General features: G+C 37.5%; 3 protein-coding genes and 1 long non-coding RNA gene across 29 annotated transcripts; 1 reads left to right on the top strand and 3 right to left on the bottom strand.

Moving 5' to 3' along the window:
- The first annotated feature begins 1,358 nt into the window (after nt 1-1,358).
- Nucleotides 1,359-6,072, top strand: LOC112175932 (chaperone protein dnaJ A6). 2 transcript variants are annotated; one of them, XM_024313671.2, is made up of 8 exons: nt 1,359-1,515; nt 2,689-2,865; nt 3,766-3,919; nt 4,031-4,169; nt 4,645-4,778; nt 4,860-5,002; nt 5,196-5,394; nt 5,484-6,072. In XM_024313671.2, exons 2-8 carry the CDS (start codon nt 2,716-2,718, stop codon nt 5,837-5,839), a joined length of 1,275 nt encoding a protein of 424 aa, XP_024169439.1. In that variant the 5' UTR covers nt 1,359-1,515; nt 2,689-2,715; the 3' UTR covers nt 5,840-6,072. The 2 variants fall into 2 exon arrangements, with proteins under 2 accessions (XP_024169439.1, XP_024169447.1); XM_024313679.2 differs by having other exon boundaries at nt 1,363-1,515; nt 2,666-2,865.
- Nucleotides 6,073-7,713: 1,641 nt separating this feature from the next.
- On the bottom strand, nt 7,714-12,923 carry LOC112182126 (putative disease resistance RPP13-like protein 1). Of its 2 annotated transcripts, none has more exons than XM_024320569.2 (4): nt 12,154-12,923; nt 8,575-11,964; nt 8,365-8,452; nt 7,714-8,281 (listed from the first exon to the last, which is right to left on the bottom strand). In XM_024320569.2, exons 1-2 carry the CDS (start codon nt 12,660-12,662, stop codon nt 8,742-8,744), a joined length of 3,732 nt encoding a protein of 1,243 aa, XP_024176337.1. In that variant the 5' UTR covers nt 12,663-12,923; the 3' UTR covers nt 7,714-8,281; nt 8,365-8,452; nt 8,575-8,741. The 2 variants fall into 2 exon arrangements, with proteins under 2 accessions (XP_024176337.1, XP_024176336.1); XM_024320568.2 differs by having other exon boundaries at nt 7,715-8,281; nt 8,365-8,455.
- A 974-nt stretch (nt 12,924-13,897) lies between these two features.
- Nucleotides 13,898-21,458, bottom strand: LOC112182129. 22 transcript variants are annotated; one of them, XR_005806208.1, is made up of 7 exons: nt 18,473-18,581; nt 18,304-18,352; nt 17,158-17,217; nt 15,765-17,034; nt 15,566-15,681; nt 15,096-15,157; nt 13,899-14,153 (listed from the first exon to the last, which is right to left on the bottom strand). It is a non-coding gene; the product is annotated as an uncharacterized LOC112182129 (long non-coding RNA). The 22 variants fall into 22 exon arrangements; XR_005806210.1 differs by having other exon boundaries at nt 15,593-15,681; XR_005806207.1 differs by lacking the exon at nt 13,899-14,153 and having other exon boundaries at nt 14,165-15,681; nt 15,765-16,369; nt 16,548-16,676; nt 16,755-17,034.
- Nucleotides 21,459-22,381: 923 nt separating this feature from the next.
- LOC112182127 (putative disease resistance RPP13-like protein 1) lies at nt 22,382-26,691 on the bottom strand. Of its 3 annotated transcripts, none has more exons than XM_040513636.1 (6): nt 24,414-26,691; nt 24,166-24,271; nt 23,947-24,067; nt 23,322-23,425; nt 22,970-23,191; nt 22,382-22,861 (listed from the first exon to the last, which is right to left on the bottom strand). In XM_040513636.1, exon 1 carries the CDS (start codon nt 26,185-26,187, stop codon nt 25,021-25,023), a length of 1,167 nt encoding a protein of 388 aa, XP_040369570.1. In that variant the 5' UTR covers nt 26,188-26,691; the 3' UTR covers nt 22,382-22,861; nt 22,970-23,191; nt 23,322-23,425; nt 23,947-24,067; nt 24,166-24,271; nt 24,414-25,020. The 3 variants fall into 3 exon arrangements, with proteins under 3 accessions (XP_040369570.1, XP_024176338.1, XP_024176339.1); XM_024320570.2 differs by having other exon boundaries at nt 23,322-23,381; XM_024320571.2 differs by having other exon boundaries at nt 23,322-23,381; nt 24,166-24,268.
- Nucleotides 26,692-27,226: the final 535 nt, after the last annotated feature.

The raw sequence follows: 27,226 nt of genomic DNA, 5'->3' as shown, positions 1-27,226 counted from the left end.
TTCTCTATTATTTGTTGTCACGCCCTTGATTTTTAACACAAATAAAAATTAATATATAATCCCATAATTACATATGCGTGATTGTTCAACCATCAATACCAAGCACCTGGAAACTTTTTCCCTTTTAAACTACATACGTATAGATGCCTTGAACCCACTATGTCAATATTGACCCGCCCACAGAGTCATATATTACATAATCTTACGAATTAAATTGTCAACAACAAAATAAAAAGTAAATGATCCTCAGAGTTTACTACATAGCGGAAGTCATAACAATGGCAAAGCCAACCAAAATTTCTTCCTACCTGTTCTGCTGCCAACAAGCTACCTCAGCTTCAGCCATGATTACCTTGACCTGCAGGATTAAACCCTACATCGTTTGAATGGTGCACCGGGTTGCCACACAACAAACCCGGTAAGCTTTTGCAAGCCCGTATGAGTAACTCAAACCGCACACAACTCACACCAAAAACGAGAAAAACCTTTCAACTTGAGAATAAGGAAAACATACCATACTTCCCAAAACAATACTCTTTTTCCAAAAGAAAACAACGCAAGTCACACCGTGACAAACTCATATAGTTAACCTAACAATTCAAATATCACAATCGGTCTAACCTGGACAAAATAACAAATCGGTCCAACCTGGATAAAACATCAAATCGGTCCAACCTGGACAATACATCAACACACATCAATCATATCTATCGTTAACCTAACAAATAGAATATGATTCTTTGGTCCAACCTGGACAAAATACCAACACACACATCAAATCATATCAATTGTTAACCTAACAAATTGAATATGAATCTTTGGTCCAACCTAGACAAAATACGTACCCAGGAGTCGTAAGTAACCTACTTAGATCCATGAGGTACCAGGGCAGACAGACTAGAGCTCTAACTGAATCGTAACTTGTCACCCGGCCAAGATTCAACCTTACGATATAACATTGCCATGAGGATGCAACCTGCAACCCCGGATTTTTAGGCCAACCTGACCTTCAGATCAAAACATACTTTCATTTCCGTTAAGCTGTTTATTAATTACATAAAAATAAAATAAAAATTAAAATTAAAATACAAGTTATTTTCATTGGTTTACAACCTAGATGCAAAGTCTTCGAAATAACAACATTCTTAATTTTGAGTAGCCATAATTGAATAAGAGCAATGGAGTGATTGGACCATGGGTCAGGTAGGGTGGCACCTTTCTCCTTTCTTTATTGGCATATTCCTAGTCACTAGTTCACTTTCCCTTTCCCAATGGAAACGCTATTTCCACATCAATTTTGGTCACTACCAACCTCCTTTATAAGCTTAAATTCCAACATCCAGCTCTGGATTTAGCAATTCTCCTTTCCTTTATAAACCCCCAACACTGAGATAACCCTTGGTGAGGAGAGAGACTTGAGCCATTGAGGGAAACCCACTCCCTCTTCTCTCACTCAACCTCGGTCTTCTCTTCTCAAAGACTTATACTTTCTCTCTGAGAAACCCAGTTCCAAAGGTATTACTCTGTCTCTCGAGCAAATCTTTGTTTCTTGCTCTTGTCTTTCTGATCTGTGCTACTAAGTTCTTGTCAGATTTTGTAGGGACTTTAATTTTGTAGATTTGTTTATAAATCTTTGTTTTTGCGATAGTGGGTTTTTGTTCTTTGCTTTTAGTTTGCGCAAAGTAATAAACTTTATGTGTTATTTGAGTTTTGAGATTGATTGAATAGTCCTCAAAGTCCATTTCTGGTGTGTAAAACTGTTTTTGTATAAGATTTATGTTTGATGCTTTTGCTTTGGCATTGTTGGTTCTTGGGTTCTTTGTTATCGGGTTTTGTTTTCCTCTGTTAAATTCTGGGTTAAATTTTTGTGGGCGGTTTATTTTTGCAAGTTATGAAGTGATGGTGTTTTATCGAATTGCTTAATTTAAGTCCATATGGTTGATTAATTGAATTCCAAGCTTTCAAAATCATAGAATTAGTGATTTTATCAAGTGATTAAGAAAATAATCAATTTACTGGTTTAAGCCTTATAGGTTGGGCATTGACAAACAACGGGCAAATTCTTGCTGCGTAGTATAACTAAACCAAACTAAACCAAATTGTGCTTTCAATGCTTTAGTGGAGGACAGTGTTAGATAAACTCTATATCAATTGAGCAATTCCAAAGCATATTTGTTTTAACAAATCTATAATATGAAGACTTGAAGAGAACCAGGACATCAAAAGGGGATGCATTTTTTTGTTTACATGTAAAGATGAAATTTTTTCCATCATGGATGTGGATGCACATCTTATGTTTTGCAGATGATTTATTGTGGTTTATTAGAGTAGACTTTGAAGTTGTCTACAGCTTATTTTGAGGTGCATTGAGAGCTAGAGATATATCTAAATTTGTTTCTGAATTGTTGAGTTAGGATTGCCTTCATTCAGTATTTATTTTTATTGGAATACATGCTTCTCTTTGCAATTTGTTTATTTATTGGACTTGCATCCTTTGACATTTTGTATACATACATGTGTGCATTGCACAGGCACATCTTTACTTGTGTGCTTTTGTAGTTACTAGTTATCAACCTATTGGTTTTTGCATCCAATACCATATTCCTTGTTCTGAGTTCATGTACACAAAATAATACTGAACTTTATGTGGACATACTTATGGAAGCCCGCAATTGTCAACTTATGCAGTAGCAGTAGTATCAAAGTGCTTCAATCATGTTTCGCCATGCTTCAAGGAACAGTGATAACATCAAGTATTATGAGGTCCTTGGTGTCCCCAAAACTGCAAGTCAAGACGAGCTCAAGAAGGCATATAAGAAAGCTGCTATCAAGAATCATCCTGACAAAGGTGGAGATCCTGAAAAGGTGGGTTTATAGTTTTATACACTCTTCTTTCATGCATTGCCATGTGGTTTACTATTGGGTAGTGCACTGCTGATGATAAAACTGAAAATATCCTATTAAAGTAACCAAGCTTCGTCACAAAGTAGTGGACCAAGCAGATTTGCTTCGGCGTCAACGGCTGGAAGGCTTGACATCAAAGTCTTAAGAACTGGATGTGACATGCTCTTTTGTATTATTTGTTCTTTCTGACATCTCAATATATAAGATATTGTCTCAAGCTTCAAGTTGCTACTTTTTTGAAGTAAAGGAGATTGTTCATTACAAATTCTTTTTGCGGAACAGTCAACTATATACAATGTTTCCAAAATTACTATTATTTCCTGAGATGTAAAATTTTTGGTGATAATGATGAAATACCCTTGATCTTCATGTGAAAAACTTATCAATACTAAAGATTCGAGCCATAGAATTTCTCAATTATGACACAAGGTACTTATTCGATCTAATAAGTACATTAGATCTAATAGAATTATTTTGCTGTATCCAGCCTAATACCAATCCAACCCATTTCATGTGTTTGTTGACATGGATCTTCGAGATAGTCACCGTTGTTTTTAATTTGGGAAACATCTTTATACAACTAAAACTAAAACGTTTTCCTTTCTAAATTTATTATGTATGTAGTTTCCAACTCAAGAACCTTGTGCACCATATTCTGCCTTTACGAGAGATATGCTACCATGGTATAGGTATCACCTCCATATATTTGTTGGTCAAACCTTATGTCGCTTAAGTCCCCATAGTTTTGCAGTGTCTAGCTATTCAACATGCAACTCTTTAAGGAAAAGTGTGTCTTCGGTTATATATTTTACTTCAGTATTGTATTGTCAATTGACCATATTCGGTTGGGTTTGTGATCAGTTCAAGGAGTTAGGTCAAGCTTATGAAGTTCTTAATGATCCAGAAAAGAGAGAAGTCTATGACCAATATGGTGAAGATGGTCTTAAAGACGGACCAGGACGTGGTGGTCCCTCACATAATCCATTTGATATATTTGAAACGTTTTTGAATCCACGTGAGTGTTAGCTTTGCTGATTTATGCTGATCGGTCTTTTATCTATGGATCCTCCCCCCCAATCTGTTTTCAAAATGTTATGTTATGACAAATGTGGTTTTGATCTTGCAGGTTATCGTTCACATGTAAGAAGGCAGAAACAAGGTGAAGATGTGGTCCATACCTTAAAGGTTTCTTTGGAGGACTTGTATAATGGCACAACAAAGAAACTCTCTCTCTCTAGGAATATTTTGTGTCCCAAATGTAAAGGGTATGTGTCTGTATGCCACACGATTACCTATATATATCTTTGAAGGGAGTTGCATAAAATTCATGTTGTGCTCTTTACTGCTTTTTGTTTTGCACTGATTGCTGAAAGCCAGAACAATCATAATTTTTTGGTGTAACTTACGTTTCAAATTCATAATATCCATTTCCAGGTGTTCTTATATATAAGAATATGGTGATCTCACATTTGTTAGATCTTCTGCATTCTGTGTTCCCAGTTGCACACAGGATACTAGCATATCCAGAACAAGTGCAATCTGTGTTCCCAATATGGCATTGAATGAGACCGTAGTTGCCAACATCTATATATGATAAGTAAGGTAGTTTGGCTGTATATATCAGTCAATGCAAAGTCGCCTCTTATTGAAAAATGTGGATACCGCTTTTGTGGGAATAGTTCTTTTTGGAAGGATTTTGTCCTAACCATTGGGTTTAACCTCCAGCCCTTGATTCTTCAGGAAAGGCTCAAAGAGCGGAGCAACAGGGAGATGTTACGGATGCCGTGGTACTGGAACGAAGGTTACAACACGGTCAATTGGATTGGGCATGTTTCAACAGATGCAACATCTCTGCCCTGACTGCCGCGGCTCTGGTACTTAATGACAAGCTTCATCATTCTTATATAACCTTATATTGGTTTTCCCATTCTTAAAGACATGTGTCATCTTTGCAGGTGAGGTAATCAGTGATAGAGATAAATGCCCACCGTGCAAAGGAAACAAGATTAGTTACGAAAAGAAGGTGCTGGATGTGCACATAGAGAAGGGAATGGAGCATGGACAGAAAATTGTCTTTGAGGGACAGGCTGATGAAGCTGTAAGTTAGATTTCAAATTTAGAATTGTGCCTTTTGTACTGCTTGTAGTTACAAACATATTGTTCTTGTCATCACAAGTGGCAAAGTTACTGTCTACTATCTCAAATTATTTTTGTAAATTTTTTATGTTCCTTTGAAAGCTCTGTCTCGAGTGGAATTTTTGTATATTTATTTGCTATGTATGGTTTGGCAGCCTGATACAATTACCGGGGATATTGTTATCATAGTGCAACTCAAGGAGCACACCAAGTTCAAGCGGAAGTTTGATGATCTTTACATAGAACACACACTAAGTTTAACTGAGGCTCTGTGTGGGTTTCAGTTTGTGTTGACTCATCTTGATGGCAGGCCGCTTCTGGTCAAATCAAATCCTGGAGAAGTCATGAAGCCTGGTAATTTTCTTGCTATTTGATAATTACCGCTTGAATTGTTCATTTAGTGATCTTCTAGTTGTTTTCTCATTTAGTTTTTCCCAATTCAGATCAATCCAAAGCAATCAATGATGAGGGCATGCCGCATCACAAAAGGCCATTCATAAAGGGCATGCTTTTCATCCATTTCAACGTAGAATTTCCAGATTCTGGGATTCTTTCCCCTGATCAATGCCGAAATATAGCGACAATACTAACACCCAAGCCAAGCAAGAAGCATTTGACTGACATGGAGCTGGATGAGTGTGAGGAAACCACTATGCATGATGTCAATATTGAGGATGAGATGAGGCGCAAGTCAAAACAACAGTACCGGGAGGCATATGATGATGATGATGATGATGATGATGATGATGAAGAAGATGATGATGACCCCATGCCACGGGTGCAGTGTGCCCAGCAGTAAGGCAGTTTGTTTTTTATCCACTTTATAGGGCAGTATGGCAGTTGTGGTTAGCTGTTATAGTCCTGGTTTCGAGATACTTTTAGGCCTCTAGTATTCATTGGTTCTTACACAGAATTTAAAGTTTGTGATGAGCTAAGATGTTAGAATTGATTCGAGTCCAAATGCTTTTGTTTCTTTTCCCTGCTTGTATACCCAATATGATTCAGTCAATGGCAGATTGATTTTAAATTTTATATATATATATATATATATATATATATATATATTTGTCCAAGAGTAAATCGAGTCTTCTGTTTTCTGTGGTAACTGGACTGGTAAGGATTTGGTGTTACTTATGTAGTTATGTCAGAAGAAATAAAACAAGAGGAGGAGGATTTTAGCATCTCTTATATGGTACACAACAGATATTTGTGGTGATTTGAAGGTTTATTTCAGCTGTGGTTTTCGTTCTCATATTTTTGCATGCATACTTTTACTCCTCCTTGGTGTGACACTAGTTTGAAACAAAACAGATAGACTTGCTTAAACTCAAGGCTAGGATAATTGATGAACCTTTTGGACTCCCGGCTTCATGAATGAAACCAAGCCACTTTTTACTGATGGTTGGCAAGGTCTGACATCTGGTTGCCTCCACAAAGGCTTCGCTCTTTTGGACCTGCTGTCCTCGTACATTGCCCATTGACGTTGGTATGGCGCATCATATGCAACATCCAAGTGTTTTGTACGCCCACTGACGTTGGTATGGCGCATCATATGCAACATCCAAGTGTTTCAGGTCGCATCATATGCAACATCCAAGTGTTTGGCAGCAGTGCTTCTTCTCTATGATGCGACCTGAGACACTTGCATGCTGCGTGAGATGCAATGCCATACCAACGTCAATGGGCAATGTACTTGGACATGTAGGTGACTTCGGGTAGGTAAAATGCGTTCCCGGGCTAGTAATTTCTGATGACTTAAAAGTTCAATCCTTCATTAGTTTTTCAAGGCAGCTTTGTCTAGTCAAAATAAGCAAATTGGTAGGGTAACCACTAATGACTTCACATTTGTTTTATTTGGACTCGATCTGAATAAATGGGCAATGCCTCCAACCCAAGGTACAAAGATTAAACCATGATATACACATTGTCAATGAGTTGTGGCATGTTGATTATTTGGAATAACCAATGACTGTGGCTTGATGATTACAGGCTATGGAGGTTACAGGTTCAAACAAATATATCAGCACTCAAATTTTAGGATATAACAAACACCATAGAAATTTTAGGTTCGATCCATAACAAATAGATCAAAACTCAAATTTTAGGATATAACAGAGACATATTGGTAATGTGGTATATTTTGCGTTGGGTGGGGGGAAGAGATCTGGACCGATATATCGACCAAAAAATATCGTTGTAGTGAATTTTCAAAAAAATTTACATCGAATATGGTGACATAGCGGAAAGACTGCTCATGGGGAACCATAAGTTACTAATACTAGATTCTTTGTTATGATGATGAAGATTATGATACATAGATTTCTTCGTGGTAGCTGTTGAAGTTATGCTAGATTAGTTAGCTTGAGTTACAAGTTTTTGTGAGGATTGCATTGAAAGAGCAACTTTAAAAGCTCTCTAGAAAGTCTTTGATGAATGACCGAGTCAGTTCAACTAGAACGAACTGAAGAGAGATCAGAAACAGCAGTAAACCAGAAATTGCGTACTAGAAATGTCTCGAGTGCAATTGTATCGTACCCGACCCAAAAATGGCTTTCATCTCTCTGTGATTTTCATTCTGCTTGGAAACTCTAAATATATCCTTGTGTTTGTGTGATTGAGTGGTGGAGATAAAGAACAGTGCAAGTTCAGATAAGAAGAGAATGTTGGGATTGATAACAGATTAAGCAGCGATATAGAAAGCCAGAACTGCAAAGCTAATCAAAACAGAGCAATGACAGAAATATAGGAGCAACAAAGAGACACCAAATTTAACGTGGAAACCCTCCAATGTGAAGGGAAAAACCACGGGACAATCTCTGAAGACTGAAGAGCTTCCACTATGAAAATGGATTTACAACCACCAATCTCTCTAGATCACTAGAGGAAAATCTCTCAAAAGAAACACTCTTGGGTACACACTCACAAGAAAGCTGTAAAAGAAGGATTGCTTTCTTTCTTCTCTCCTTTTGCAATGAATACTCACGCTCTCTATGCAGCTAAGGCTTCTGGAGGAAAATACATATATCAAAATGACTTCTTCTTTTCACCAGACCCTTCTAGTCTTCTAGGGAGGAGAAGAGATAACGAAAACCAATTAACTGCAGCAGCACGCCTTCTTATTAGAGGATTGAAACGTCCTTTTTTATTTCTATATTTTCTTTTCTCCAAGACAGAGTCCAGCTCGGTTTATAATACCTATTAATTAGATGTCTAGCATGGGAAGGGAACTCCAACAGAGAAGCTGTGCACAAATAGAAGCAGCAAATCATAAATTGCCTACAAGAGTGAAGAGTTGAGTAAAGCTAATCAACTGAGAGTACTTACAAGTTACAACTCAGACATCAAGACATGGCAATATTGGTCCTGCGAGCAACCTTGGCCTATCAAGAAATTTTGCTCACTTTCCACGAAACTGCTGCATATCAAGAAAGAGGGCAGAAAGAAGACACATTACCCAGCTGTTCGAAGTATCAATTGACAACAACATCAATAGACTGAATTGGGCAAAGACCAGAATTGGGATGTGCGACATACCGTAGAAAATGGAAATGGTCTGTTTCTCCTTCAAATGGCATGTCGTTGCATGTCAAACCCATCGATCATGAGTTCAAGCGAGTTCAAACAATAGGATCTTACACGCAGAATATGCAAGCCCTCTAAGACATGGCCAAATTGATCAGAACGCAAGCCCTCTGTCGTTGTCATATCATTACCATATTGATACGTATGTGCTTGATGTGAGCAATCTTGGGCCAATCTTCACCCGTCTCTCTTTGGCACCGTTTCTCAAGCGAAGGACATTCACCGATATATAGACGAGAAAGAGAAGAAGGTAGTCCACTATCTGGCAAGCACTGCAGAGCAGGGGAACGCCAAATCTGCAAGTCTTGAAGAGAAGAGGGTAGTCCACTATCTGGCAAGCACCGGAGCGCAGGGCAATTAAATATAATCAATTCTCGAAGAGAGTTGAGATGGCCAAACCACTTGACGCCGTCGATGGTCTCACAATTCAGGCGGCAGATCTGGAGATATGTGAGAGTGCTGGGAAACAGCCCCTCCTCCTCCTCCTCCTCCGCAAACCAACCTACTTTTTCGTCGCAGTCAAAATCAAGTGATAGATCTTCAAGAGAGGTGAGTGTTCGAAGACCCTTGTTCAGATTCTGCATACTCTTTGCATTCACTTTTTTACAATCGCGGATGTCAAGTGATTTTAACTTTGACGGGAATCCATCTTCCGGAAAACATTCAAATTCTGGGCAAATCCATACCGTGAAAGACACAAGAGATGGGAGACTGTCTGACGCTAATCTCCCGGTAAGATTGGGACAGCATGATATTTCAAGTTCCTCAAGATTAGGAAAAACCCCACCTTCATTATTGTCACCTCCAACATAAGACCAATCTTGCCACCCACTCATATGGAAGAATTTTAAAGCCCGTAGAGATCTAAATGGTTTGTTCACACAAGTAGTTGTCTTGCCGTCACCATAATAGAATTCAGAACCTATGGATACCACTTTCCTTAACCCTTCTATATAAAGCTCTGTGAGGGAAGGTAGCTGTCCCAATGGTGGCAAGGAGATACAATTCTCACAATTGACAAGTTTAAGATAAACAAGAGCAGAAGAAGAATAATATTCTGACCAACCTGGAAACATTTTGCCTCCATAACCTTCAATTGTAAGACTTTCCAGGTTCAGGTGAGGTTGGAGCTTCTCAAGCACTTCTCTTTGTTCTACGGTATTATTGCCTTCTTCACTCCAAGCCCTTCCTCTCCAATCCAATTCCAGTTCCTTAAGAAACTTCTTGTCGCTCAGTATGTAGGCCTCCAAACCCCTGCTATGCACAAGCCCTGATATTCTAAGACTTCCACGCAATTTTTCAAGCTTCTTTAACTCTGGCAAATTATCCAGAGCAGTGTGTTTGTCTAGCACAAACTCTGGTAGCATCTGGAGGTCTTTCAACTTACCCATTTGTGGTGGCATCTTTTGTAACTTTGTCCTTGTAATATCCAGATGGCTCAAGTTGATCAATCTTCCCAAGTTGGCTGGCAGTTGAGTAAGTCCTGGACAGCCTGACAACAACAAAACTTGCAAGTTATACAAAGTACAAATTGTATTAGGTAACTTCTTGATGGGATTCGCAGACAAGTCCAAGTACGTAAGATGTTTGAGATTGTTAATTGAATCAGGCAATTCCTTAATATTGTGCCCATATAACTTGAGCACTCTTAAACATTGTGATTTTGGCAATATATCACATCGTCCTTTGTGCAACTTCCTCCACAGACGTGGTAATGATAGAAAGGTGCGCAAACATTTAGCTTGCTGTAAAGCCTCAAACATCTCTACGCTATCAGCTTCATCATGATAATATACTGACATATCTGAAAAATGACGAATCTTGCTCAAACTGTTGGGTGAATCACTGCCCTCCCACCTAAAACAAAATTCTCCAGATACAAAGCTTGCTAAATCATTGATAAGGTCATGCATGATGAAATAGTGATCGGAACTTGATGAAAGTTGAAAAAATGATCTTGAGATTAGATCATTGAAGTAGTCTTGTCCGACTTCTTCTGCCATTTTGTTTTTTTTATGTTGCAATAGATCTTCAGCCTTCCATAAGTGAATCAACTCTGATTTTTGAAATACATGGTTCTTGGGATATAGTGAACAATAGGCAAAACAACGCTTGAGATGTAGAGGCAGATCTTGATAGCTCAACCATAGAGATGGCAGAATGTCACTCTCATTGGATGAGAACTCCCACATGTCACTGTTCAATATACTTTCCCAGTCCTCCATTAACAGTTTAGAACATAAGAGACCCCCAAGGGACTTAATAGCCAAAGGAAGACCATTGCACTTCTGAACAATTTGTCTACCGATTTCTTCAAGATGTGTGTGTGCACCAACAACTGCATTTTTGAAGGCATGATTTTTAAATAATGACCAACTATCTTGCTCGGACAGTGGCATGAGACGGTGAGCTTCAAGGTTACCCATCATACGTGCAACATTTTCATCACGTGTTGTTACAATAATCTTGCTTCCATGTGCTCCACACTCAAGGAGACGCTTTAAGAATTCCAACTGGTTATAATTCTTGTTCCAGATGTCATCAAGAACAGAGAAGAACCTTTTCCCCCTCAAAGTTGCCTGCAACTTTGATAGAAGCAGATCAAGGTTTTTGCTTTGGCAAGCTTCTGAGGTGAGGGACTCATAAATGTGTTGCGAGATCCTTAAAACATCAAATTCTTTTGAAACGCAAACCCATGCTTGGAGTTGAAAATGTTGCTTGACTCTAACATCGTTGTATAGAAACTGGGCAAGGGTGGTCTTTCCGATCCCACCCATACCCACAATAGGAATCACACCTATTTTATTGCCAGTCTCATCATCTGATAGCAATAATTTAACCAATGTTTCTTTCTCTTCATCTCTTCCATACACAGACTTTTCTACCAAAGAAGTTGACGGTAGTGTTTGTGATAATCTGTGTCCAGCGGTTACTTCCGAATCCAGGACATCTTTTGTCTGCTTCGAAATGTTTTCTAGTCTTTCAAGAACTTCCTCTACCCTGGAGTATATTAAAGTAGAGTCAAAAGCATGAGATGGAGTAGAGATGAGCTCTTGTACCTTTCTCGTGCTACTGCCATATTCGTGTTCTATCTTTTGCCTCAACGCTTCTGTTTTGATCTCCTGCAACAGGTCCTCAGCCTCATAGACAGCCTCTTTAAGCTTATGGAGCCATGGCTTCACAGTCGTTTGGAATTTCAGTTGCTTCCCCTCGGCGTCATCAAGAACAGGGTTAACAGATAACAACTTATCCTCTAATTCCTTCTGGACATCGCGTAGGGGCACACGACCTAGCTTGTCTTGAATCACTCTAACAATATTTTGGATAAACTTTGACTCGTGCCTACAAATTGCAATTAAAACAAAAATGTATCATACAAGCTAGCCAGCTATGAGTCTATCAAGCTAGCCAACTATGAGTCTATCAATTTCAAAGAATTAGATATGCAGATAAAATCAACTAAGTACATGACATGTATATACAGTTGTTAGTAATTACTCAATGCTTTAGTTATGATCTGAATTTACATACCCGTCAGCTTCATTTTGTAAATTCATTCCTGCTAGATCTGCAACTTCTCTAAGTGCTGTCCTCCATCTTCTCACTTTACTCAACGATTGAGTTTTCTGGTGTTCAGTAAATGCTTTTGCAACACTTCCAGTCTGCTTCCTCAGATGGGATGGATCAACGTCGTAGAAGACTGGTAAAACGAAATGATTGGAGGTCCTCTTGCGTTCAAGGATCATGTCAAGCTCGTCGAGGCACCATTTGGAAGAGGTGTAGTCTTTCGAAAACACAATCACAGAACTTTGTGACTGTCGAATGGCATTCTCAAGCTCTTCCTTGATATTTTTCCCTTTCTCGAGTCCGTCATCCCGGAAAGTTTGAAACCCGGCGTTGACAAGGGACGTGTGGAGGTGATCAGTGAAGTTCTTTCGGGTGTCTTCACCTCTGAAGCTCAAGAACATGTGATAGTTAAAGGGATAAGGAGAGGTTGTATATTTGGAAAGGGAGGCCTTGTGAACTGGGAACAGAGCCATGGATGAACCAACAAAACTCTGCTCGGGGAAATCTCAAAATTTTCGTGGTTTCTCAGTTGAGTGGGAATTTAGTTCCAAGTTCCTACTAGTGTTGAAAGATACACGCCCCTTTCTTTCTCTTTTACTTTCTCCTTTAGTACTTTTCCTTTTGGTGGGACGCCCATTTCTCTTCCTTTCTCTTTTCCAGTCCAAGTAATAATGCATTTGCAGCTAGAAAGGGATGATCACCAACTATTTACGTTCTAGGAATATAATAAACTCTTTATTTAACCCGAATTTCTGTTCAGGCTTTTCGAAATTTCGTTTTATTTCACAAGTTGTTGAATGGGTTGTCATTAGTGATGGAATAATTAGTTTGCCAAAAGAGAAAAAGTGACGGAAAGATTAACGTATAAGCAGTAGAAATTTACCAATAAAAAGCCAGCATTTGCAAATGTAAGCATGTATAATATAATTGACTAATTGTATTTGGATCACCTCATAATCATCAATGTATAATATATCAGAACATGTAAATGGAAGTAGAAATGCAATATTCGTATCCACGTACATTGTCTGTTGACTACACGTATGAAGAAACAAAGCACATTGTGATGAGAAATCTTAATGGCAATCAAACATCCAAATTAAATTATTGAGAAAAAATGACAGGGAATCACTAAAATTCTTGCAAGTGTGTTCAAGAACACATGATATTTAGATGAAGAAAGGGACATTTTGGAAGAGGAGGCTTTTTGAGCTATAACAAGAACGAACAAACTTCCTGCTAGAGCTCCCCTCTCAAACGGTGACCAATTTATTGGTGTCTCAGTGAGTGGTAACAAAGGTCCCTATTTGTGTGAATGATGAGATGTTGGGTGGATGACATAAAGATAAGAGAAGCAATAATTTGCTTTTTGGTAATAGGCAAAGATAGGAGAATTGGAGAATCAATAATGCAACTTCCACTTTTCCTCCGGATCAATGAGGGGTTCACTGGTTGTGGAGAAGAAAGCTATGGGTTGTGCAGTTGCAGTTCAGATTTATTTCATTTGGGGTAAGTGATCCTGAATTGTATACTAACATTACAGACATACTGATATGCAATACCTAAGTAGTTTCCTTAATATAATTTGTTCCTCTATATTTGGGTATCATCAAATATGACTGATTTATTTTGGCCAAAAGCAAGTAGAGCATCGAGCACAATCAAATTGACAAGTTAGGTACCAATCAAATTGCAAATGGAAACTTTGTCCATATGAGAAATTTTATTCACACACCTCTAAATACACATCCCCTTTTTTTATACACCCAAAATCAGATTTTATGGGTACGTGAAATTACCAATTAATTAAGCGAAATATGAATACAAAAACAGAATGCTCACATATAGACATAAGCTCATAGATTGAGTAGCACCCCCAAGGTTCAGCACTTGCAGAGACTTCAATGTCCAAGCTTCAATATGCCCTTAACATGTTCCCACAAAGACAAACAGCAAGAAGAGTACTGCCAATATATTACGGGTTGAGAGGGATATGAATGTGAGACTCAAGTCTAATCCAACAAGAACAAAGAATAGTTATATATTTAGAACGTTCAAGTATTGTAACATCTTTTTGGCAACTGTAACATCATATATCTTTTAATTGCTCACATTCTAGAGAAATATGGTCAACCTACAATCTTAAACAAATCAATATGGTCTTACTGGTTTTGTAATTTAATCAAGCAGATTAGAAAACTTGCAATGGTAAACTCCGGTACTGATAAAGAAAGAATAGAAAGAAGATTAATGCCGGGAAATGCAAGAGATAAGTGGTAGCGAGAACAGGTTGTATTCCTGATGCATTGTTAAAGGGATTCACTTCAGCAGCATGCATGGGATTGAGCCTTCTTATCCGGTTACAAAATTGTATAAACTGTCCACATGATATGGACAAATAAGAGCAAGAAAAAACTGCTGAAATTTCCTCAAGGGCTTTGACTTACACTCAATTGCTCATCTTACATTCTAATTCCACATTGTGCGGTATAAAATTTATAATATTTCAATGAGAAATGAAAATACAACTGTAGACTCCAGTTCAAACATTTGTCAGACATTCCACTATGTGTTACAATGAAAAATATTTAACCACGCATAGATTGTTGTAACTATGCCAAAGTCAGAGACCCTTCTTTACAGTCAGCAAATCATTTGCAACAAAGTTTTTTTTTTTTTTCAAGTGCCAATTTCAAGTATAATGAGATGTTATCAATTTTGACAGGTCACATAACTGGTTACTGAGATCAGGGTCCAACAGCAACAAGTATTATGCGATGCTGCATGAAAAGAACAGAAAATAAACAAGATACATTGGCCATCTTTTCCCAAATACAGGGCGTAAGCCACGACTTTTAAAGATCATTAATTCTTCAAATCCATATTCCATACAAAAGTTAACACACCTTTAGTGGCAGGACTGCTAATAAAGTTGTAAACTTGTAACGTCTAGGGAGCTGATATCACACTGGCAACAGAAACATAAAAACATCACTACTAGCTTGACCCTGAAGAAAGAGAATCTGAAAGTTGAAGTAGACTTGAGATTAATAAAGATGTTATGAGATTAAACTACAGGTTTGGGCTATTTCTAAGTATATCTCTCCCTCACTGACTATACTAGACTCTTATTTGCTGAGTTAGGTAAGAGGAAATGAGATAGTGATCCCTTTCCGGCATCCTAAAGTTGTCCTAGAATAGAAATTGTCCTTGCTGAGATGCTGCATATAATTAACAGAGAACAAAGGCTCTGGGCCTGCTTTTATTTACTTTAGCTTATTCACTGAGCATGTCTACTATTCTAGGACTAAGTGAATCCACAGGTGCTCTCTATAAACTACATCCATAATTAGAAGTAAATATATGCAATGATGACCTGGAAACTGGAAATTAAGAATCTCACAGGTCCATATGAAGGTGCAATACTGTTAGCCATATGCCATCTGTTTTCCCCACATAACTCTGAAGTTATTGCCAATGACTTTACTGCTCCTGAGACAGTAGACAAGTGCCAACCCTTAATGTCATTCTTCAATTTCAGATTATATGCAAAATGACTTCAAAAATGGAAATACCTTCAGTTGTAGGCTGGTAGTATTGCATAACAACCAGAGATGCTTTGAGCCTTTGATCAGAAGAGGATCCAGAAGTTGGCACATAAAAGTGGAAAGTAGAAATTCAATGCTAGTACCTCCATTGTTTATGTTCAGCCAAACATTAGCAAAGCACTGGTATAGAACTTCACTACATTTGGAAAAGAAACAGAGCATGCTGGCCAAGTTACAAGACACTAATTCAAAACGTCATAAGCAATGGAACTCTAAAATAAAAAATGTTCCCCTGTTGGTCAACCATGGGACCATGCTTACCTCCAGTACAAGCATATACAGAATCAATATTTGATTAGCAATGACAACAGAGCACTAGATTTTGCAGAAAATCATCTGAGAGGGAATTGAATGATTTTGATCTGGCATATCATATCTTGGGCCAATCTTTGCCCTTCTCACTCTGGCACAATTGTAATTGCCATAGCCATCCCAATTATTAGACGAAAAAAGGAAAGTGACATGGGTATGCAGCGCTTCAACTGTCCCAAGTATCATATTATATACAAAACTCTCGATCAGTAGTCACTACAAACTGAGAACTTCGTTTCTTGCTATTTCCAAATCTGGCCCTGCAACGTAGCATAAAAATTCCAGGCCCAAGGGTAAAGACCAATTGGAACTAGAATGCTATTATTTATTCATTTTTAAGACCATGTTTAATTTTCTTTGACATGAATTAATCAGGACCAAGTACATGCTTTTAACAAAACTTAGCAATTGATAGATATGGAAGGGAAAGAATCTTACATGTCAACAAGGGCAGTTCTTATCATTCAAGGTGCAACACTGTTTGGTCATTTGCTATCTTTTGCCACAGAAACCAAGTGTTTTTGATGATTAATGTAATGCTCTTGATATAATAGAGAAAGCCATAAGCTTTAAGGTAGTTAATTCTCCATTTTCAGATTCAATACAGAAGTATGGAAGGAAAGCATAACAAGGAAGTAGAAATACCTTCAGTTTCAACACTGCCTCCAGGACTATCAGGACATCACACATCTAAATTAACCTTTCTCTTTCCACCTTTTCCAAATTGCAGGGATGAAGGCTAAAGATCAATGGAACATAGAGGTAAGCCACACCCTTTAATTACGATTAATTCTTCTATCATTTGCGACAGTTTTTTTTTTTTCGTCTTTTGCAAAACCAATTTCAAGTATGATGTTATCAATTTTGACGGGTCTCATAACTGGTTACTGAGATCAGGGTCCAACAGCAACAAGTATTATGGATGCTGCAAAAGAACAGACAATAACCAAGATACATTGGCCATGTTTTCCCAAATGCAGGGCCTAAGCCATGACCGTTAAAGATCATTAATTCTTCAAATCCATATACTATACAAAAGTAAACACACCTTAAATGGCAGCACTGCTTATAGTTGTAAACTTGTAACGTCTAGGAAGCTGATATCACACTGGCAACAGAAACATAGAAACATCACTACTAGCTTGACCCTGAAGAAAGAGAATCTGAAAGTTGAAGTAGACTTGAGATCAATAAAGATATCAATGCTTCATGTATATATCTGCTTAAAAATTCTGAACACAATATTTTAGTGTGTTGCCACTAGTAATGGAAAAGTTAGTAGCAGTAGAAATTCACCAGTAAAAGTCAACATTGTATAGCTATAACTGTATTTGCATCATCTAATGGATGATCCCCAAAATCTTTACAAGTGGTCTTCATCCTAATCCTATGAAGTATGAACAACTTATTCTACAATATCAATAGAAAATATCAACAAAATAATTCACTACATATATGGAAGAAACGGAGCACATAGGCCAATTTTAATTCATACTGATCCGGAAGCTTAACACCTGAAGATCAATTGACATCACAATTGGTGAAGACAATATATCCATTGGAACCACATTGGAATGTGGGTGACACATAATACATTAGCCAGCTTTTGGAACTATATTTAAGGGCCTAAGGATCAACTGCATTACAATGTGGTTAACGAAACACAGATTCTTCCTCTATATGACAATCTATACAACAATTCACTGACATGAAAAAGTCGGTCAAAAGCAGCCTCATTGTGTTTTAATAGTTGCTCATAATTTTAAGAGTACTACGGGCTCAAGGAAGCTACTACATCTTAACATTACGTGAAAGTGTAAACTGCATAGGTGATTTAGATAGGTTATCAGGATTCCAATATCATTATTGAATGTTTATCACTCCAGATCTTGGACCCAAGCTCATAATTTATAGGGTTCCAATTTTCAATATATAGTTTTATAAAGGACTACAATGATTATTGGATGATTATGATCAAAGGAAATGAGACCCCTCACGACAATGCGACTACAACATATCTTTTCCACATTGATAGTTTGTTCATTGCATTCACTTCTTATGTGAAAGGTATCATCTTTCTGATTGCAATCATCAAAGGCAAGAAAATATAGAAAACTTAACCCACTCCTTACCCTCTAATCCATCGAATCAGCAGTTGAAAACTTAATTAAATTGGTAGTTAAGGACGGCGTACCAGGTTATTATCTGAGACTGAAACGAGTCTTTCTCTCTGCCTTCAGTTTCTGCATCTCACACCAACCCACACCGAGTCGTCTAATTAGCATTTGCAATAATCAAAAATCAAACTTGATGCTCTGTAAAAGAAAACTTCAAATCAAATTAATTGGTAGTCAGGAGTTTACCCGCTTAACTTTCACTCCTCTTCAACCTCCGACTAGCACTCTGTAATCTCAAACGGATGGTTTGGTTTTCTCTAGCTTGATTTTCTATGTTTTTTTAGTTTGTCTAAATTACAATAATTCCTTGTATTGGGAAGCTAAACAATTGTGCGTACCTATGTACCTCTAGCATCTCTGGAGTAGTACCGAATGAGGATTCCCGCTATCTACATATTTAATAGGGCTAAATACAGATTACTACTCTGTAGTTTGGGTTCAAAATCAATTCAGTCCCTGAACTTCTAATTTCATCAAAAACACTCTTGCACTTTCAATTTTGATCTAATAAGTCCAATTTGTTAGTTTTCCGACAATTGAGTTATTTAACTTGTTAATGTGGCTCATATATGGCCTATGTTTTATGATGTGGTGTCGAGGTGGCCTGCATAGTCAATTTAGGAGTGAGTCCTACTATTAAAAATAAAAAGTTTTTCAACAATAATCCAACTATAGCTTGAACCCATAACAGAATATTAACGAATTGGACCTATTAGATCAAAATTGAAAGTGCATGGGTGTTTTTGATGAAATTAGAAGTCCAGGGACTGAATTGATTTTGGACCTAAACCACAGGGTAGTAACCAATATTTAGCCCTATTTAATATGTAATGAGTAGGTCTATTTCTATGTACCACTGTGGGTACTAACACTATCTTCTTTTCTGTTTATGCCCTTAAATGACAACGAAAGGGTATGTAACGGCCTATTATGCCTTGTGATGAATATATTATCTCGCCCCGTAGGCTTATTCAAAAAAATCTCCTCCATCTCTTCATAATCCAATTAAAGTTTGTCAAAAGTAAAAACCAAATATTTAGTCAGCAAAATACAACAACATAATAAACAATTAATTAGATTTAATCAAGAACTTGCTCCCATTGCAGGCTATGATATTTTAAGAACTCAAACAATTAAATTATGAGGTGAAGAAAAGGGGAAAAAAAATTTCCATAGTCCTAACAGGGAGGAGAAAAGGAGACGGCCAACCCATCCATCCATGAGACAATGACGTAAAAAGGCAACTGGGTTGGTTCCAAATGTGATTCAACTCAGTCGGTCTATTATATTCAAAGTAGAATGTGAGGCCTTATAGTTGGAAAGGGCAATGTCTGGGCATCGACCGGAACAGGCGACTCTGATTCAATTCCGAAGGAGATGGCGTCAACCTCTTCTCCTCGTCAATGGAAATACGATGTGTTTCTAAACTTCAGGGGGGAAGATACCCGCTATAATATTTCCGCTTTTCTGTATTCTGAACTCATAATTTATAGGGTTCCAATTTTCAACATATAGTTTTATAAAGGACTACAATGATTATTGGATGATTATGATCCAAGGAAACGAGACCCCTCACGACAATGCGACTACAACATATCTTTTCCACATTGATAGTTTGTTAATTGCATTCACTTCTTATGTGAAAGGTAGCATCTTTCTGATTGCAATCATCAAAGGCAAGAAAATATAGAAAATGATTAATTTCAGTTTACCCCCCTGAGGTTTGAGGGTGTTATCATTTCACCCCCTCTACTTTCAATTTTGAATTTTTACCCCCTAAACTTTTCAATTTCAATCAGTCTTGTCCAATTTTTACTGTTCCGTCCAAATTGGACTTTAAGTTTGACTTTTGAGGGCTAAAATGGTCATTTCAACATAAAAAATTTAAAAAAATTAAAAATAATTTTTTTTTCTGTTTTTTAGTTTTTTTTTTTGCCTTCAACCTATACACCACAAATTATAATAGGTTTATAAAAACAAAAAAATATTCTAGGTGGTTGAAAGCCGCTAACTGGTCTACGATATTTGTAATATATCTCCGATAAAGTGAAGAATTTTAGAATATATCCCCAGTAAAGTAAAGAAATATCTGTAAAAAATAATTTTACACTTTATCTGTAAATAAATATCTGTATATCCCCAATAAAGTGAAGAAATATATGTGTAAAATCATTTTTGGTCTGCGATATTTGTGATATATATCCAATATTTATTTGTAAATAAATATCTGTAAAAAATGATTTTACACAGATATTTCTTCACTTTATTGGGGATATACAGATATTTACAGATAAAGTGTAAAATCATTTTTTACAGATATTTCTTCACTTTATTGGGGATATATCCTAAAATTCTTCAATTGATTGGATATATATCACAAATATCGTAGACCGAAAATGATTTTGCACAGATATTTCTTCACTTTATTGGGGATATACATATATTTATTTACAGATAAAGTGTAAAATTATTTTTTACAAATATTTCTTCACTTTATTTGGGATATATCCTAAATTCTTCACTTTATCGGAGATATGTCACAAATATCGTAGACCAGCGAGCGGCTTTCAACTACTTAGAGTATTTTTTTGTTTTTATAAACCTATTATAACTTGTGGTGTATAGGTTGGAGACAAAAAAAAAAAATGAAGAAACAAAAAAAAAAAAAAAAAAACTAAAAAGCAGAAGAAAAAAAATTTATTTTTTTATTTTTTTATGTTGAAATGACCATTTTAACCCTCAAAAGTCAAACTTAACGTCCAATTTGGACGGAACAGTAAAAATTGGACACGGCTGATTGAAATTGAAAAGTTTAGGGGGTAAAAATTCAAAATTGAAAGTAGAGGGGGTGAAATGATTTCACCTCCAAACCTCAGGGGGATAAACTGAAATTAATCCTATAGAAAACTTAACCCACTCCTTACCCTCTAATCCATCGAATCAGCAGTTGAAAACTTAATTAAATTGGCAGTTAAGGAAGGCGTACCAGGTTATTATCTGAGACTGAAACGAGTCTTTCTCTCTGCCTTCAGTTTCTGCATCTCACACCAACCCACACCGAGTCGTCTAATTAGCATTTGCAATAATCAAAAATCAAACTTGATGCTCTGTAAAAGAAAACTTCAAATCAAATTAATTGGTAGTCAGGAGTTTACCCGCTTAACTTTCACTCCTCTTCAACCTCCGTCTAGCACTCTGTAATCTCAAACGGATGGTTTGGTTTTCTCTAGCATGATTTTCTATGTTTTTTTAGTTTGTCTAAATTACAATAATTCCTTGTATTAGGAAGCTAAACAATTGTGCGTACCTATGTACCTCTAGCATCTCTGGAGTAGTACCGAATGAGGATTCCCGCTATCTACATATTTAATAGGCCTAAATACAGATTACTACCCTGTAGTTTGGGTCCAAAATCAATTCAGTCATTTACAAAATCAAGCTTCAGTTGCACATCTCTGCAGCCTGACCAAACATAGACTCCAAATTAAACAACCAGTTCTGAACAACGTTGACAGGTAAGGAATGCTGAAACGGAGTGGTTTTTACTTCTGGCAATCAAAATAAATAGACCGAAGGTTAATTAAAACTGGGCTTCACTTTATCTTCCTCATAATCATCTTTAAATAACACATAGGTACACAACTTAAAGTCCAATTGTATTTTACTTTTCTTTTTTTAGAAAGAAACAGCCCAAGATACTGCCAGTTTTGAAAGCATGGGAATGTTCTATAACTGTGCAAGTACAAAAGTGTTTACGTAAGGAGCAGCAAAAATATGTTGGTATTTAAGCTTTCAAGCTAACACCAACTACAATGGGGGATAGGTTTACAAAAAAATCACACGACACTCTCACTCACACATAAAGAAGAGAAGCAAGAATAACAAAGCAAAGGAACAGAGAAAATGGAAGACAAGCTACTGCAATCTTGTTGCTGAACTCTTGAATGAGTTAATTGGGATGATTACAACACGTAATAGCTCATCCCTTATATGGGGATTCTTACAAAACATAGCAGACAAAGCATTGAATGCATTGTCTATGGTACAACTTGACTTACTAGACTATGCAAATGAGAAAACAATAAATATGCAGTGAAACTTATTCAAACTAAATTGCCTACCTATATGTATAGCCTGCAACAGGTAAAAAGTAAAAGAAGAAAAAACGTGATTGCCATCTAGATGGCCTCCAATCCAACAGTTGCATCATTGATTTGATTTGCAATTTCAACAAAATCATATATCTGAGAACTGCTCAATTCATTTATACAGAAACAAAAAAGTTTGGTACTGTCTACTAGGATAGACAGAACTAGTTGCTGCTGAATGCACATATCTTCTGGTATAGATAGAGCTAATACATACTGCAGACTGCAAAATGCCTCTTTGTACTATATCTATGTCTGTTCCTTGAAATTTGAAGCCGCTGATAGTAATCTTGACATCACTGCAAAAGTTTTCCCAGCTACTTGAGGGTGAAGTAACAATCACAAAGACACCTCTCGTGGCCCTCCAGACTGTCCTAAAGGGTCAGTGAGTTGATAGTCTGCCAAAGAATTTCCTTGCTGTGACATGCTGCATATAAAGAACAGAGAAAGATCAAAACAGTTGGCATTGAAATTTCTTTTTTCCATAGTAAGATGTGTAACACTCGATTAACTTAGAAACTGGAAAGGATCTCACAGAAAAAGGATGGAGACCGAGTTCTGTTCAGTGAGGATGCAAAACTGGTGGTCCTCATGTATCTTTTGCCCATACACAGAACCAAGATTCGGCTAACAAAATTTATTGCTCCTGAGATAATATTGAATTGCCACAACCTTTAAGGTCATTTTTCAATTCTGGATGATATGCAAAGTGACTTCAAATTTATGAGAGTCCAACAGCTACAAGTCTTCTGAGATGCTGCATGTAAAGAACGGAAAATAACAAGATACATGCATTAGCCATTTCTTCAAAATGCAGGGCCTTAGCCACGACCTTTAATAAGATCATTAATTCTTCAATTCCATATCATACACAAAAGTAAACATACCTTTAGCGGCAGCACTGCATATAGTTGTAAACTTGTAAAATCCAGGGAGCTGATATCGCACTGGCAACAAAAACACATAAACATCACTACAAGCTAGCTTGATCCTGTAGCAAGACAATCCAAAAGTTGAACTAGACTGAAGATTAATATAGATATTAATGATCGAGTATACTTTATCTGTACACTCAATCTCTCAATTCACTATATAGTTCCACATTGTGTCTACAGCTTATAATCTTTCAATGGAAAATTGAAGTCACACTAGCGTGGACTTGAGCTCAAACAGTTTTTAGAAAATCAATACATGCCCCAGTTCTTTGTTATAATGAAAAAGATTATTATGCATAGATTTTTTGTAGTAGCTGTTTAAGTTATGCTGGATTAGTTAGCTTGAGTTATAAGTTTTTGTGGTACTTAATATTTTAATATACCTCGACTTATCATGATTAGTGTGGCAGGTATTAATCAAGTTATGAGGAATGAATTGAAATAGCAACTTTAAAAGCTTTCTAGAAAGTCATTGATGAAAGCCAAGTCAGTTCAACTAGAACGAACTGAAGAGAGATCAGAAACAGTAAACTAGAAATTGCGTACTAGAAATGTCTCGAGTGCAATTGTATCGTACCTGATCCAAAATTGGCTGTCATCTCTCTGTGATTTTCATTCTGCTTGGAAACTCTAAAAGTGTTTGTGTGAATGAGTGGAGTAGATAAAGAACAGTCTGCAAGTTCAGATAAGAAGAGAAGCTGTGCAAAAATAGAAGCAGTAAATCAGAAATTGCCTACAAGAATGAAGAGGTGAGTAAACCTAATCAACTGCGAGAGAATTTGAGAATTATGCTTACAAATCAGACATCAAGACATGGCAATATTGGTCCTGCGAGCAATCTTAACCTTGGCCTATCTCTGTCTTAACATATCAAGAACTTTTGCTCACTTTCCACGAAACTGCTGCATATCAAGAAACAGGGCAGAAAGAAGACACATTACCCAGCTTTTCAAAGTATCAATTGACAACAACATATATATTCTCTCTAGTATCAATAGACTGAATTGGGAAGGGCGAAGACCAGAATTGGGATGTGCGACGTACCGTAGGAAATGGAAATGGTCTGTTTCTCCTTCATATGGCATGACTTGTTGTCAAACCCATCGATCATGAGTTCAAGCAAGACCCTAGAACTGTGGAATCAACAATGAGTTCAAACAATAGGATCTTACACGCAGAATATGCAAGCCTTCTGAGAAATGGCCAAATTGATCAGAATGCAAGCCCTCCGAGACATGGCCAACCGATAGTTATGCACTTGATGTGAGCAATCTTGGGCCAATCTTGACCCGTCTCTCTTTGATACCGTTTCTCAAGCAAAGGACATTCAATGATTTTTAGATGAGAAAGAGAAGAGGGTAGCCCACTATCTGGCAAGCACTGCAAAGCAGGGCAATTCCTAATGAACAATTCTCGAAGAGAGTTGAGATGGCAAAACCACTTTGCGCCGTCGATGGTCTCACAATTCAGACGGCAGATCTTGAGATGTGTGAGAGTGCTGGGAAGCAGCCCCTCCTGCTCCTCCGCAAACCAATCTACTTTTTCGTCGCAGTCAAAATCAAGTGACAATTCTTCAAGAGAGGTGAGTGTTCGGAGACCCTTGTTCAGATTCTGCATACTCTTTGCATTCACTTTTTTACAGCCGATGATGTCAAGTGATTTTAACTTTGACGGGAATCCATCTTCCGGAAAACATTCGAATTCGAGCTAATCTCCCGGTAAGATTGGGACACTCATATACTTCAAGTTGAACAAGATTAGAAAAAACCCCGCCTTCATTATTGTCACCTCCAACATCAGACCATTCTTGCCACCCACTCAACCCAGAAATAAAAAGCTCTCTGAGGGAAGGTAGCTGTCCCAATGGTGGCAAGGAGATACAATTCTGACAATTAACAAGTTTAAGAGAAACAAGAGCAGAGGAAGAATAATATTCTGACCAACCTGGAAACATTTTGCCTCCATAACTTTTAATTGTAAGCCTTTCCAGGTTCAGGTGAGGTTGGAGCTTCTCAAGCACTTCTCTTTCTTCTACAGTATTATTGCCTTTTTCACTTGAATCCCATTTTGCCTCCACCAAATCGCAAGACTCTGCTTCTTCTTCACTTACATCCCATCCTCTCCAATAATCCAAAACCAGTTCCTTAAGAAACTTCTTGTCCCTCAGTGCCTCCAAACCGCTGCTATGCACAAGCCTTGAGATACAAAGTCCTCCACGCAAATTTTGAAGCTTCTTTAAGTCTGCCAAATTATCCCCTGCGGTACTTTTGTCTAGAACAAACTCGGGTAGCATCTGGAGGTCTTTCAAGTTACCCATATCCGGTGGCATCTTTTTTAACATTATACCTGTAGTATCCAGATGGCTCAAGTTGATCAATCTTCCCAAGTTGGCTGGCAGTTCAGTAAGGCCCCAACAGTTTGACAACAACAATACTTGCAAGTTATACAAAGTACAAATTGTATCAGGCAACTTTTTGATGAAACTGTAAGACAAGTCCAAGTGCCTAAGAAGCTTCAAGTTGTTAATAGAATCAGGCAATTCCCCTATACGCCCTGATAAATTGAGCATTCTTAAACATTGTAATCTTGGTAGCAGCTCATCTAATCCTTTGCTTGAAGTTACGTTCATCAGAAAGGTACGCAAATATTTAGCTTGCTGTAAATCCTCAAATATCCTAATGTTCTCAGTATGATCATAATATCTCTTATATGAAAAATGACGAGTCCTGCTCAAAATGTCGGGTGAATCACTTCCCTCCCACCTAAGACAAAATTCTCTGGATACAAAGCTTGCTAAATCATTGATAAGGTCATGCATGATGAATGTAGTTCCATAGGGACTTGATGAAAGCTGAAAAAATGACCTGGAGATTAGATCATTGAAGTAGTCTTGTCCGATTTCTTGCTGTTTTGTTTTTTTTAGGTTGCAAGAGATCTTCAGCCTTCCACAAGTAAACCAATTCTGATGTTCTGAACTTATAGTTCTTGGAAAATATCGAACAATGTCCAAAACAACGCTTGAGATGCGAAGGCAGATTCATATAGCTCAACCAAAGAGAAGGCAGAATGTCACTCTCATCCGGCGAGAACTCCCACATGTCACTGTTCAATATACTTTCCCATTCGTCCACTAACAATTTAGAACATAAGAGACCCCCAAGGGATTTAATAGCCAAAGGAAGACCATTGCACTTTTGAACAATTTGTCTACCGATTTCTTCAAGATGTGAGTGTGCACCAACAGCTGCATTTTTGAAGGCATGATTTTTAAATAATGACCAGCTATCTTGCTCAGACATTGGCATGAGACGGTGAGCTTCAACGCTACCCATCATAATTCATACGTGAAACATCTTCATCTCGTGTTGTGATAAGAATCTTGCTTCCGTGTGCTCCAAACTCAAGGGGACGTCTTAAGAATTCCAACTGGTTATAATTTTTGTTCCAGATGTCATCAAGAACAAAGAACCTTTTCCCCGTCAAATTGTCATGCAGGTTTGATTGAAGCAGATCTAGGTTCGTGATTTGGCAAGCTTTTGAGGTGAGGGACTCATAAATGTGTTGCGAGATCCTAAGGGCATCAAATTCTTTTGAAACGCAAACCCATGCTTGGAGGTGAAAATGTTGCTTCACTCTAACATCATTGTATACAAACTGGGCAAGGGTGGTCTTTCCAATCCCACCCATACCCACAATAGGAATCACACCTATTTTATCATCTGATAGCAATAATTTAACCAATGTTTCTTTCTCTTCATCTCTTCCACACACAGACTTTTCTACCAAAGAAGTTGATGCATGGTAGTGTTTGTGATACTCTGTGTCCAGCGGTTACTTCCGAGTCTAGGACATCTTTT

Source organism: Rosa chinensis, chromosome 1 (assembly GCF_002994745.2).
Source record: "Rosa chinensis cultivar Old Blush chromosome 1, RchiOBHm-V2, whole genome shotgun sequence".
NCBI lineage: Eukaryota > Viridiplantae > Streptophyta > Magnoliopsida > Rosales > Rosaceae > Rosa > Rosa chinensis.
This window is presented reverse-complemented; position numbering and strand designations above follow the sequence as displayed.

Excerpts from the sequence above, each read along its gene's own strand:
- LOC112175932 (XM_024313671.2), top strand. The coding sequence starts at position 2,716 with ATGTTTCGCCATGCTTCAAGGAACAGTGATAACATCAAGTATTATGAG. Across the intron at positions 4,170-4,644 it reads TTGTGTCCCAAATGTAAAGG|GAAAGGCTCAAAGAGCGGAG; the intron begins GTATGTGTCTGT and ends TTGATTCTTCAG. Across the intron at positions 5,003-5,195 it reads AGGGACAGGCTGATGAAGCT|CCTGATACAATTACCGGGGA; the intron begins GTAAGTTAGATT and ends ATGGTTTGGCAG.
- LOC112182126 (XM_024320569.2), bottom strand. The coding sequence starts at position 12,662 with ATGGCTCTGTTCCCAGTTCACAAGGCCTCCCTTTCCAAATATACAACC. Across the intron at positions 11,965-12,153 it reads TTACAAAATGAAGCTGACGG|GCACGAGTCAAAGTTTATCC; the intron begins GTATGTAAATTC and ends TGCAATTTGTAG.
- LOC112182127 (XM_040513636.1), bottom strand. The coding sequence starts at position 26,187 with ATGCATGACCTTATCAATGATTTAGCAAGCTTTGTATCCAGAGAATTT.